At 32.1% G+C, this 14,666-nt stretch overlaps 1 protein-coding gene across 3 annotated transcripts in view; it reads left to right on the forward strand.

Moving 5' to 3' along the window:
* LOC118192931 (uncharacterized) overlaps positions 1 to 14,666 on the forward strand; it is a 125,515-nt gene that overhangs the window by 50,059 nt on the left and 60,790 nt on the right. For 2 of the 3 annotated variants that reach the window (XM_085817371.1, XM_085817369.1), the window contains 2 exons: positions 1,955 to 2,207; positions 11,607 to 11,942. In XM_085817371.1, the coding sequence (XP_085673497.1) occupies positions 1,955 to 2,207; positions 11,607 to 11,942 (589 nt within the window). The remainder of the gene's footprint in view (positions 1 to 1,954; positions 2,208 to 11,606; positions 11,943 to 14,666) is intronic. The other variant, XM_085817372.1, reaches the window with a different exon arrangement.

Here is a 14,666-nt window from a genome sequence, read left to right on the forward strand (position 1 = left end):
TTAGACAGTCCAACTGAAATGCTGAAGACATCTTGCCTTTCTGGATTGGACGGTTAAGGAACACAAACGTGTGATACTCGAGCATGCAGTCTTTTCATGTGAAGCCTTCGGAGCAGCGTGATAGCAAATTTTGTCTCATAAAATGACGTTGCAACCATGGATGTAACAGTTGTGGAGGTCCGTCGTCCACTTGGCTACTATAGCAATATGCCGTTTTTTAAAAGGGTTGGTAACCTTTGGTCGGCTGGGCACAGGTCTCCGGATAGCTGTTTGGTATTTCTGGCATTGTTTCCACATTCGAGAACTTACCAAATGATCAACAACAGATCGACTTGTTTAATTAACCGTGCTGCTTCAATATGTTCGGATGCACCCCAGAGTTCACTATTTGCCATTCGTCTTCTTTTAGTCATAAAAACACGATTATCATAAAAAATTATTCTATCAAAATTATAAACACTTCATGTCAGAATTTAAATGAACCTCCTCAAATCCTTCAGAATGCTGGCGTCTTCAGCAATTGCCTGATTAGTATAAGTTCGGACAATCAACTGTGACTGCCTGTAAGATACGTACCGCCTGCATCCGCAGTGATTTTTCAGCCACATAAATTGAAATCCACTTTCGAAAACCGCTCATTTCTATTGCGTGCTTAACTTTTGGAAAGTATAACCATCCAATCCAGTAGCATTCCATTAGAAGGCTGCAAACTGGAATTATTTTAAATATTTTAGATTATTATTTCATTTACTTGTTCTATTATGACGAGTATATGACAGCTATTACAATTTACACTTATTAGTTAATCATTCATTACATTATCATTAATAACAAAGCATATTTACTCTGAATTCTGCATAGAATCGAACAATATCTAAAGATAAAATGAATAAACTTAGGTTTAAAAAATGTGATGCGGCCAGCATATGACCACCCGTCATAGCTTTACGTAAACTGTTCATTTGTAAATGAAATTTAATTTGTGAATTTTATGACTCAACGTTAATGATACACACTAATTTTTATTATTCCATTCTCCCAAAAAACAGAAAATGATAATTTTATTTGCTCATGTACACGCCTATTCTCTTGCTTTGATTTGAGTTATCGCATCGATCGTATTATAGTTTTTATAGTATTTCTGATTGACAGGTCAGTGACTTAACAATCACAAAATTTTTAACAGTAGCATGTCTTTAGAATTCATGAGAGTGCGTCAAATGTTGCCATACATTTACTTTTCAGTCTTTTCTCAGTTTATGATATTAGTGTTCAGATTTCTTAATAATATGATCAACTTTTTTATTTATCATTTTAGCTTTATTTACATCACTTTCTTCGCACTTACGCTACCTAAAAGTCAACAAAATGACAAAACCTTTACAAACAACATATCTTTTGAAATTCTAATTAAGTGATGAATTATTTTTAATAGTCACTATATTATTTATATCTTCTATGTTACTTCTTTAAAAGTACTGCATAATGAAAACATTTCGGGGCAGCATATCCTTTTATTCAAAAATGATTTGACACAAAAATGAAACGAACACAGAATTGAGGCCAGTACATTTAATTGCTTCCTAACCTGAAATCTTTTTCATAATGATTATTATTTTCAAGCATAATTTCAAGAATATATTTTTAATGCCCGGCCGCTTTATTCCATAGCTATTAGCCTTGCGCCACTACATGGGGCGGAAAAAATCACTGCGTAAGAAAATAAAATATAGGAATAATTTAATATAAATTTAATATGATTGCATACGTATGATTTGCTGGTTTTTATTGAGCACACTCTTTAACAATGAATGTTGAGCTTCAAAATACTCTGTATTGGAATTGTAATGCTTTTTTTAAATTTCAAAACTCAAATATTGGGGTAGCTACTTGATTTGGTGAAAATGTCACAATCCAATTTTTTTCCATTTAAGCTTTACTGACTGTGTTTCAGGCCCCCTTGGACAACAGTTTTCAAAAAGAACGATTGGAGCTCGTTAACAAAGGCTCTTTGGGTCGACGAAGAAAACCTTCCCGTGCTAATATCAAGCTCATCCTCTCACCTTCCCAAAACGGCCAACATCAACCAGCAGCTTCTACTCCCGTTTCTGTCTCCAAGAAAGCTCTTGTGAATGGTGACGTTGGCAAGAAAAGTTGTTCTCAACACAAATGCAAAACTATTTCTTCTACACAGTTTCAGTCTACAGGTAAGACAGTTTCTTACAGATTTTTAAATACAGTTCCTTTACTGAAAAGTATTTTCAGTATGTAAATTGATATAAAAGTAAATGTTAATGCTGTGCTTCCTCACAGCAAGTATCATGAGAAATAAGGCAGAAAAATAACGAAACGGTTGCTTATAAGATTTGAATTTGCACATTTAAAAATCCACATTAGCAGGTTTCCTGGTAAAAGGAGATGATGTGAACGCACTATTCAAGACACAGCTCCCATTTTTTTGTAGCAGTATTGAAAGTCTACTAATGTGGTTACTACCAAATGTTTCATCATAGCCTTTTGGTGTTGTTTACAACTGACACTGATGGCCTTTCGTACTAAAGAAAAGAAAAAAATTACTACGATATCGATCAGGTTGGGATCGTGATTGATTTGGGATCAACAAACAAGAGGGGAACTTGGAGCCACTAGAATAATTTTTTTGGCCAACAATTCAGTAACAAGGACACACTGTTTATGGATATGCAACAGGCCGTAGCACTGCGATGAGCCTGTTTTCAGTATTTACTCGAGCATCATAAATCTTCTCCATAGTCTTTGAATCACTTCAAGATAGTATCATCGTTTTTTTAAATTTTTCTCTTCTTTTGCTTTCAAGATTCTTTTAAGAGTTTGGTTTATCTTCTTCATTTACCTGGCGATTCGAAATAACCTTGTGCCATGTGAAACATTTTAATGTCTATTTTAATGTCCGGTAGCTTTCTTTGTATACATACTTAATAAACGAGCTCATAAAATATTTTATGACATTTTAGATTTAGTATTCAGATTTCAAAGTAAAGCCTATACGAAGTTACTCTTCAGTCATATCTCATTCGCTCGTCAGCAGTGCTCATGGAAGGTGCTGATTGGAAACCTTTTTCTGTATCGAAAATTTACGAAACGATTGCATTTTTCGAGGAACGGAAATCTTAGACTCGAAAATCAGTTCCTTTGAAATAGCGCTAGAAGGAAATAGTTTTTATTTGGCAAACTAATCTTTTATTAAAAAAACAGAAAAGGAGCGATGGCAGAGGAACCTCTGCGGAGATTGCATTTTGATAAAACTTTTAACATTAATTTTCTTTAAGTGCTGCACAATTTATTACCGAAGCTCGAAAAGACGAATAAATCTCAGTTATAAAAATATGTAAGCTTGAACTTGGTACAAATACGACAAGTTTACACAAATGTAAAAACATAAAGTTAGGCATAAAGTAAACTTAAACGATATTAACAAATTTCTGGAGTTCATTTTTACGCGTATACGAAAGATAACAAAACGAAGCATCTTTACTATTCGCAAATTACAATGATATAAGTTATAATGATCTATAGAATCAAAAACATAAAAGAAATTTCCGTATACTATAAATTCTTAGAGTTGTGCCTGATCAGGAAATATTAACCCTGTCAGACAAGAAGCAAAGTATTGCTTTGTCTAACTAAAAACCATAAAAAGGTTTTCGTAATTTTTTATTAAACAGAAATTAGAATATCAGGGCATGTTTTTGGGCTAACAACTCAACTAAAGGAACAGTAAATTTCAATTGAAAAAGTACGCAGGTAGTCAAAGATTACAAAATTAAATTTAAATCAAAACTAGCTCAGAATTTCTAATTAGGGTATCAGAAAAATGCTAGCAACAATAACGCAAAGCAGAATAAATACAAGTTATCAGAGCTGGCAAAAGTAATGTAACGTGCCCGCAAAGCAGAAAGAAGCTGCTCTGTCTTGCAATCCCAAAACTTCATTTTAAATGCTATCTGACTGTTTTGCATTCTATAGAGAAAACGGAAAGGAGAAATTATAATAAATACTAAAATTACAAATTAATGGTTAGTTTCAAATACTAACCTTATATTCCAAACTAATAAAAGCAAAATAACCGAAGTTAAATAAATGCAAGAAAGAAATTCAAATGTTATTAAATAAGTTACAAGAAAGGAAAAAGTATCTCAAAGGAAGGCGTAAATATTAAATATTATCGGCGGTTTTATATATTAAGAATGCACCTTGCAGTTAATAAGGTCATATAATTTCTGTGGCCTTTATAACTTACAAATTAATTCCAAATATATTTCTCTGCATCTCATTTGAGTTACTGTTTACTAATAAATGTTCATTATTCTGCATACCTCCATCAATCCACACATTTCAGAAAGGGGGCAGTCCGAATCTGATGAAGTAGCTTTTGAAACTTCTGTAATTTGTAAAGTATAGTGTAAATTTAAAATTAGTTCTAAAATGGTTATTTTTCATCCGACATAACACCGATGAAAAAAACTATTTAATCTATAGGCACTATAACTATTTCTGTGAAGTTTAAGAAAGCCACGATTCCAACTATCAAGGATCACCATAGCCCACTCCTTTTTCCACTGTAATGGAGTAATGACCAACTTCAGCCATTGTTGCCAGTTTGGCCAGAGTACCAATACGTTCTTTTCCAAACTACCCATTTAACCTCGAACAAAAAGAAACTTTACGGTATTATTGTTCTTCTTTAATGCTTCTAGCTTATTTCTGCACTTTTAATATTTTTGAACTTAGTAGCTTACATATACACATTACAAAAATAGTGTTCCGCGATATTCGACTTCGCTTACCTAAATCCAGTTGCCCACTTTAAAGGTGCAGAGCTAGTGTTTACGTCTGCTAAGAAGACAACTTGATTTCGAATCATAATATTAATAACTTCCTATTAGCATTTGGTATGTTTGCAGACAAATCATATTTCAACGGCTGTAAAAAAAGCGATGCCAAAGAAGGCAGTCTGTCACTTCAAGGGCAAGGCAAACAGAGCTGCCTATTTTTATAGAGTGCCTTTCTAAAATTTATTGAAACACCAAATTTTTTGAAGTTAAGAACAAATTATAGTTTTATTTATTTAATAAACAGTTCTCATTCTTAATTCAGATTGAAATTTTGATTCTGAAGTAGGAAAATATTTTTAATCATAAGGTGAAATAAATAAAGCATCTTATATGACAATTTATAGTGGCATTCAATTTTTAGATGCTTCATGCTTTGACTTAAAATCCTGTTACTATTGCAGTAAATAAAGTCAAAAGCTTCAAATAAGAAATTAGTATGAATATAAAAAAACACAAAAAATCTAAAATACACGTTGCTTTAAATTTAAATGATTCACCAATATTATCTCAGAACTGCGTGTGGCGGGATCGCGTATAAGGACCACAATTATATAGGATACCTAAATATATGAATTCTCATATGATCCAAATGATAATTAATCTTGTGTTCATTCTTTGACCAATTTATCGAAATTTCTAGTAAACAACTGCTATGAAAATAGCAATATAAAAGCAGAAAATTATAGTTGTAATGTGGCAAATTTCAGAAGTTACATAACGGTAAAATAATGTATAACTTCTGTTATTTAATGAACCAAAAGTCTAAAGCTTCGTGCAATAACAAAGAAAGTAGATGACCTCAAATTTAGTCAGCAACTCTTCATTAGCAGTCTGGTACCATCTTCCTGTTGTAAACAACTTCCTGATCTTGATCTTTTTTAGTGCCGGGCCTTTAGTTAGCGATTCTTTCTTGAATAAATACTACCATATATATAATATAATTATATCTGCATTTTTCAATATTTCTTGCAGTTCCAATAATATATTTCTTTCCAAATTTCTTTTAATTTATTTCTCAAGTAGGAGATATTTTCAGCTCTTTCTTTCTTCCTCGTTAAATACTTATAATATTTCAATGTCATTTATAAATTTCAAGAGTTTTTATTGATGTGAACGTTTATTAATGTGAACGTTCAGCTATTGACATTCGTAAATTAAGCAAGCTTGTCAACGGTGAGGGCAATTTAGCAAAATGATTTTATCTTTTATTAAAAGTCATTTCAGAAGAGATATTGCCTATAACGTATCAGATGTAACTTTATTTTAATTCAAAGCAACATTTCGGGAAGTGTTTTTTAGTGGGGAATTTATGATTCCCAAAATCAGAAACAAATATTGCATATTTTTAGACTATAAAAAAGATTTAAATAACATTTCCACTATTATTTCATGTTAAATATACCTATTTTAGGTAATAGCATCAAGAAAACGTGTTAAATTACAGCGTAGTTTATATAATAGCAGAGATTTAATTTCGTAAGAAACATCACTTTAGAAATCACAGCTTAACAGCATTTCACCAAGGGAAACCTAATACAGAAAATTCAAATTGGAAATTATAAAAGAACCGGTCACTGGTTTTAGTAATACAGATGAACTGTGTTTCTGTCGGCCATGAAGCCACGAGTTTAAGTCCAGACCTTTATAGGGACGCTAGACAAACGTAGAGCACTTGCAGCGATAAAAACTGCAAAACAACGCAATGCTATGTGTCTAAAATATATTCTATCCTAAACAAAAAGAAGATAAAATCGCGAAATAGCGGGGGCAACAGGCCGGCATTTCGTTTTTAGTATAATATAATCTCGATGAATTTGCATCGGATGATTACAGGATTACATTTGTAATGTAGCTCAAAAGGAATTATTTAGTGTTTTCCAATCTAATGTATGGAAAATATATAGTTCTATAAAAAATATCAACGCAGTACATAAAATAATTTTCATTCATTCGAAACATAAGCAATGATGCATTGGCTGAATCAAGCTAAATTTCTTACGTTGATAATAAATTTTTAGACCAAAAAGAAACTAGAGGGAAATGAAAATTTAAAAGACTAATCATAAATCTTACCTTAGAAATTATAATTTCTTCAGTAATTCCATTTAGGAAGAAATTGCTTCGTCAATAGGCTTCATCTAGATGTATAGGAAAAAACGCACAGATCGCATGAGAGGAAAGGTATGATAAAGAAGAGTTATTCTTTGAAATTAAATTTAGAATAACGCTGAAAGAAAGAAAACCTAAGCTCATAATAATGTGATTTCTCCATAAATTATAAAAATGTGACCCAAATAGAGCAGACGAAATCATGTAATTAATAAGCTAAAACGTTTAGGGGTTTGTTGTACTACAGAAATAAATCTTCCCTTATCCTTAAGGAAACGAAAATCACAAACAACATCAGACCGGATATATTCAATTTATTATTAATGTGCTATGTAAATTATCTTAAAATGCAAAATGAAATCTAATAATTTTTGCCAAATTTTTCTCATTGTACAAAAGGAATTGAAGTCAGAAATATGCTTTGAAGAAGGTTGTTTCTGTATAATAGTACTGTATTTTTATCTTTTTTTAAATTTCAGTTGCCAAGTGAAGAAACCTAGTTTAAAATATATGGCTGATTTTCTTCCAAATAATTCTGTGACTGTTGGTCGAAGCGGCAAATTTGCGAAGAAAGAATTACATATTTACAAAACAATAATTCAATGAATGAAAACGTGTAAATTGCATACGAAATGAAACTACTATTACAGTTTATTATGCTTTTTCAAGAACTAGAAATCTAGAAATCGGTAGTAAACATGCTGTTCGAAAAAGGGGTTACATTGCTTTTCAAACCTACGCTCAGGGTTTAGGATTCATGACCATCTGTCGCTTTTGGACTTGATGAAATACATTATACCCGCACCTACTGACCAACTGTTTAAAATGTGAACTAGTCCTTTTGCTAAATTTAGAAATGAAAGGCGAGATCTAGATCTTGAAACTCGGCCAAGATCTAAATTGGATTAGAGAATGAAAATTAATATTCATGATGATTCCTCCTTTCTTTTCAAACAGTCGAAAAATAAATCAGTGATACTGAAAGCTCAGTAATGAAAATATTTAATGGAACTGTTCTTTTCAGATGCGTGCTAAAATACTTCTACGTTGATTCAACTACTGAAAACTTTATATGGGATTGAATTATTAATTATTAAAATCAATAATCAATAATTATTAATTGTAAGAACTCCACTATTTTCCCCCTTTACTTTTAAAGAAATTTTTTACATGATATTAATAATGGTACATAATTTTTATCGCAAAACAAAAGCCAAAATCTCTGAATTTGTAAACAAACACTCTGCTGTTCTATTCTCGAATCCTTGAACTTTTTATAATTATTATTTATATCATATTTTTATCATTCACAAAGTGCCAGATGCATTTACAGTCATCTCTCGATTATTCGAAGGTTTATTAATCAGGTTACGGTTTATTAGGCTCTGTGTGTAAAAAAACGTTAAATTTGTTTATTGCGGGATGACGAAAAAATTATGTGTAAAACAGAACTTCCAGAGAAAATGCAAACAGGAAAAAAAATGCGTGGCTTAAGTGCAGTGACAACAGAGTTGTTTTTATGTGTAACAGTATGTAATGCAAACTGCACATAATTCGCAATACATAAGCATTGTTAAATCATCCATTAAAAATAAATTTCTCAATCAAGTGTAGAGAAAGAGAGAACTTTGAATGCTGATTTAATTAATGCAACTAAATGAATTTATTCTTCAGATTAAACTGCTCAAAATGCATCTAAATTGCTAACTGTATTTTTTTTAAAAATTTTAACATGCATTATTTCTCCTTCATCTGGGTTTTTAACTGCTGTAGGGATGAACAGCGAAGATTTTCTCTGTTATTATCCCAGTTAATCGGAGTTGACTGCGTACTCAACTGCAATAAAACAGAAATATTCTGGGACTATATAAAATATTGGATCTTTTGTCTATTTTGTAACACTTAACCATAAAATCTAGCTAATGTAAATATTATATTTGTATCCCTAACTGGAACTGAATGAATTAAGTTCCTAAATCAAGAGGAACGGATACAAGTGAGCGAGTTACCAGAATAAAACCATTAATCGTACAGGCATATTCCCATCGCACTAACTCCGCAGTTTTCCCCTAGTTTTGATAGAGTATCGGGACCCAGGAATCGGTTCAAGAGTATCCTACCTCTTTTCCTACCATCAAAACACCAATATCCAACCTCTCTTGCAGAGAGGACTTTCGGCTCTTTAGTATTCCATACCTTCTCCGAGATTCAAAGCTGAACCCATCGGGATGGAACTGGGGCAACAATCTATATGTCGTACTATCATCTGTGAGTACTCAAGACTCATGCTACTGATAGACGCAATGCTGTGCGCTTCGCCACAATAAAATTCATAGACTTGATCTTATTGTCAGACAAATGAAATACGTCACGACAATAACATTCTTAAGTTTTCTTCGAGGAGAAAACTGGCCCAGTGTCCTATGAACAGTTAAGTTCATGATCTGTGTTTCAGAATGATAGAGTTCTATGTAACTTAATGAATTCTATACATATTGTCCTTGATAAACCTTTGTGATACGAAATTTTGAGACAGTCTACCGAACTCGAAGTAGAAGAACTAAACATTTATTAATTCAGGTAGAAACTGATTAAAGATAAGTTTATTCATAACTGAATAGCAGGATGATTTGCAATTAATACTAAATGTATAAGTATAATCAATTTTTGGCAAAAACACTGTTGGCATTTATTTCAAAATATTTTGCTCTTGTGCTTTTACATGAACTGACTGACTTGAAAATTTATGTAATAAATAAATAAAAGTTTATCACAAAAAATAACGAAGTTACACACACTTTTGCATAGATACATATATTTCCTTATATGATCATAAAACGTTTACTGAGAATATTTTGGCATTCCTCATTGAAGTAAATAAAAAAAAAAATATAGTACTTGGCAATTTCTACGTCATTTTAAAATCAGGCAAAAAAAAAAAAAAAAAAAAAAAAATGTTGACGAAGATTTAAAAAATATTAAGCTTGGTTTTTCACCCATTTTTTAAAAATTTCTAATAATGTTTTTCTCTTTTAATTAAATTTCTACATGAGTGTTTCAGAAAGTAATAACAAACTGAAAATTATTCTTCAATGCATTTTCAAAACCGTTGCGTCGACTGTCGATTCCAGCAAATAAAATGTGTTTTATTGTGCTTGCAATTAAAAAGCACTGCTTTTTTGACAACGGCCTAATTATTTCATAGCAAATCTAAAGGACCAATACATTATGATAATAAGTGAGAGAGGTCTAAATTGTAGAGCTCTGATTTAAAATTTTTGAATAGTGAGATTAAATTTCAATTCTTTGTAGGGGACCAATGAGAATTTATGGCATTCATCCACAACCAAGATTTTGCTTTTTACACTTATTATACGCTTTAGACATTTTAAAGATACTTCAAGAGGACAATGACTTTAGAGTCTTACCTAATGAAGAATATACTGCACAAACAAATACCACATTTACTCAAATATTCCACCTCCAAGCGTTCTACCGCGAGGTTCTAATATTTTTTAAATATTCACGTAACTTCCCTGTTTTTCAAAACGTTCGAAAACAAGGCTTCACTAAATTTTAAGATAAATTCGTCCATGCAGTGGCTGTTTTCGTCTTACTAATTGATTTATTCGTGGATATCGGTGCATGGCTCTTACTGTATGATGTAAATATAGTGAAGAGCTTCAAGAAAACAGGAATAACTAATGCTTTTTATAATTCTGAAAATCAATGCACGAGGGAAGACAAAGTGAACAGCGATGGAAACAATAACAACGGTGTTGATGGGAACCCACTTGCGAGTTGTAACAGACGCCACAGTTCTAGAAGCATTGAATGATTTTGAGGCTTGGCGAGTAGCTGTGGGCAACAATAACAGCGGACGAAATTCAAGGTACGAGATTTTTTTTTTTTTTTTAATGGCGGGCGTTAACCATTTAAGCTGGAAGCACCTAATAAGCGGCCGCCGTTATCTCCTGTGAAGAAACAGATAATTTACATTCATGCCTTCTTCGGAATTCGAAGCCTGGACTTTCGGTACGATAGTCAGAGTCACTAACGACTTTCCCGTCTGGGCGGCAGGTATAGGGAAGTGGAAATGAAGATATCTTATAAGATATTAAAATGCTAATGTTATTAAGTCTTCTCTTTGGAATGTTGGGTTTGTTTTAAATAAATAATAGTATCATAGTTACCGGTCGTTTATCCATGAATGCTATTAATTTTTTATATTGTTACCATAACCCCCATCCTTTGGAAATTAAATTACTCGCATAATTTTCCCATCTAGATTTTCGTACGATAAAATTAGTAAAAAAAGGGGAGGAGGGTAAATGCGCAAGTAAATATGTAACGTAGTACTTACTTCAGGCACAATCAAACATATCTGTTCCTGGCGGAATCAAGAAGCTGGTGTAATGTTTTAACGGTGCTTATGTAGCAAAGTGGGTATATTTGTCACTGAACTATCGATTTCATAATTTTCAGTTTGCTGCTACTTTTTTTTAATTCGCTGATAATTTGGCCAAGTATACAAAATAAGAATAATGAATTAAAGTAATTAGGAAATACATTTGCTGTTATTGGATAGTACTTAACACCATTTGTCACTTTCTTCCAACACAGAGTCAAGCTTACCTCGAACGTCGGCTGAACTAAAACCTGTTTCTGAGGGCCAACAATTCTCCATCCAGGCCAATATAAAGCTCAAAAAATCTGACTTGGGAAGAAGTGCAGTTCTAATTCAAACATGGGAGAGGAGGACTGCGACTGATTCTTTTACTAAACAGCAACAGGTGTCTAAAACAACGCCTCGAAATTTTGCAAGTAATCGCTCTCAGAACAAAGGGATCTTGGAAAACACGTCCGCCATGCCAGACTCCTATATATGTTCGAAGTATAAAGGCAGCCTGCAAAATGGCGAATCCTTGCGGATGGGTGCTTTGGTTTCTAGTGTTCGAGGTAAGCCATGGCCTGATAAGTTTTCTTAATCTAAAACGGCAGCTAGTCTTGCCATATTTGCGCGTTTCCGAAGAGTTCTCTGCATAGATAATAAAAATAGCATATATGAAATTTTATTAAAATTAAAAGCTACTCCGGGCAAATATATATATTTATCTAATGTACGTATTTTTAATATCGGAAATATTCTTACGTTTCGGGATTTATTCAGTATCGCAGAAAGAAACACTAGATTTATTCTGAATTAAAGAGACAAAAGAGAACAACTACTTAATAATTTTGAAGTTTCTGTCATTCATGTTCATATTCTTTTATGATTAGTTTTGAGTAAACTACTACATTTTAAAACAGTTGAGAAGAACACAGCATTTAATTGTAGTATTAATTATCTAAAGTGAATTTCTTCGGTATAATCCGTTTTATTTTTATCATGCACATGAGGAAAGTCATAAAAATGCCGTGCCTCGATCTACTAGTTCACATTAATGTTATCTAATTTAAACGAAATTCCAATACTTCAGTAACTATAACCTTTGCCCTGCTGTCAATTGCATATGGTAGAAGATGGATATACAGCAGCAATCAGTGCGCCTTTCTGCAGCTACGCTTTTACCCTACTACCTCCCCCCCAAAAAAGATAGCATTTTATGATTTAATATAAGCCTTCTGTAGCATCGTTTGAGTGAAACAAACTGAGCACCTGAAACTGATACCAGTTACGTCTAAATGTGCTTACAGAACCGTTTGAAAATTATTGGTTAAGCACCTGTAAGGGCCTAATGCAGAGGCAGGAAATACAGCCATTTTTTAGTCACTGCTGTATATCTCATGTTTGCATTAAAAAACAAATAAAATATAATACTGTATTTCACTTTTTTGTCATTTATAAGCATAAAAAAAAGAGGAAAGACAGATGTTTCACAGGTCACTGCAACCTTAAAAAAATTAGTGATTCTATTGATCTAAGCAATAAATATTTCCAAATTATATTAAGCATTAAAGTAACGAAATAATGAAATATAGATAAACATTATATTAAGTATGTACGTTACTCAAGTGAGCTTTCTTGCATCAAATCTGCAGAGAGCTTTCTTGTATCTCAGATACATTGCTAAGAACCTGGCTTGATTAACAAGGCGTTAAAAACCGAATTATCCTAAAACAATTTTTTTATTAAGCAAGGCTTTTAAAAGAAGTTAGATTGCTTTATGCAAGGGCATTGTTTTTTTCCTAGGATGTTAAAAGTTCTAACAGCTAAGTAACTGTTTAGGTTTACAACATCTTCTTTTCTTTCAGTTGCTTTATTTCTAGAAATAATTCTATTCAGTAGAGATTTCTCTTTTGAACTTCTTTTTAGAAGTTATCAAAATTATATAAAGCCCTTGATTTCTCAATACGCAGAAGTAACTGTGACTGGTTAAAGTGGTCTTCGTGTAGTCAATTATTGCAATTAAAGACACAGAATTTCATAACTGTGTTATGCTTCTTCGGATAGTAATTTTATAGAATTAAAGACCAGATTTTTCACAGCTGATTTCAAGAATGCAAATATGATCATTTTCACTGACGTGTTTAAGACCGAAAGTAAGTATCTATTGACTGAATTTATTCTACCAAATGAATTACATGTAGATTAAAGTTAATAAATGTTTCAAAGAAAATTTGTATAATTCTAATCTAATTCGAATTACAATAAGGAGAAAATATTTATTTATTTCTGTGTATAATCCTTAAAATGGCCTTCTTTTAAAGAGTAACAAAATTAAGATAATTTCTTATAAATGATAAAAAGCCATATTTTGTTGTTTTCAAGAGACTATTCCTTCTATTGTCCGTTTATAATGCAATAGTCTTCACTAGAATATATCTTTACTGATTTTTTTAAATTTTCTAAACTTTATTATATTTCTAGACGTTACAATTATAACAGTGTAACGTATTTTAGGTTAATTAGGCAGCTGTTATGATTTTGATATTAACTATGACTTCTTCCTTCCGTATTCTTCACCATAATGCATATTAACTTAAAGTACATAAAATCCGAGGATTTTGAATCCAGAGAGAGACAGAGCTTCTGGAACTCGAGTAGCGTTGTTAGAATTTTGATCAATTATTTCGGGTTTGGCATTTTTCACTAGCCGATTGCATTAAATTACGAGCCAGTAAAATTAGTTGAGCAAGCCCATGATTTAGTTTATTACCTGTGTAATCTTAGACTACTAATCAACGTTTAAATTGAGTTTACTATTATTTACTAATTTACATTGCCTCAAGTAGTGGTTTATATATTGCACAAGTTCTACCTTTTATGTTAAAAGTTCAGAATAAATAGAAAGGATATTCTAACCTTCACAAGTTTCTATCATGTTATTTCTGACATAGTGATAACTTGATAATTTGTCTAGTAGAATTATAGGACTTTTATTCAGTGATCAGATCAATTGCAGCCTTACAACAGATAAGCTCAGTATTCTTTAACATGCTGTTACATATGTTTTTTCATGGTGTTACATATATATGATCCTTATTCTTGAAAGCTTATTAGTCCAAAGGGGCTTTGTCCCTGAAGGACTATTGTTTTCGTTTTGCAATTTTGCATCGAATCACTATAAATATCCGCTTCACTTTTCAAACTGTTGTCACCAAATGTGAGAGTCCTGCATTATATTTAAAAAAATAATGAAAAATCTGCATAAATGTGCATATATTTCTCGCATTGGGATA

The sequence above is a fragment of the Stegodyphus dumicola genome, chromosome 5, assembly GCF_044657685.1.
Source record: "Stegodyphus dumicola isolate Sdum_Otavi_A_Nest chromosome 5, ASM4465768v1".
Classification (NCBI taxonomy): Eukaryota; Metazoa; Arthropoda; class Arachnida; order Araneae; family Eresidae; genus Stegodyphus; species Stegodyphus dumicola.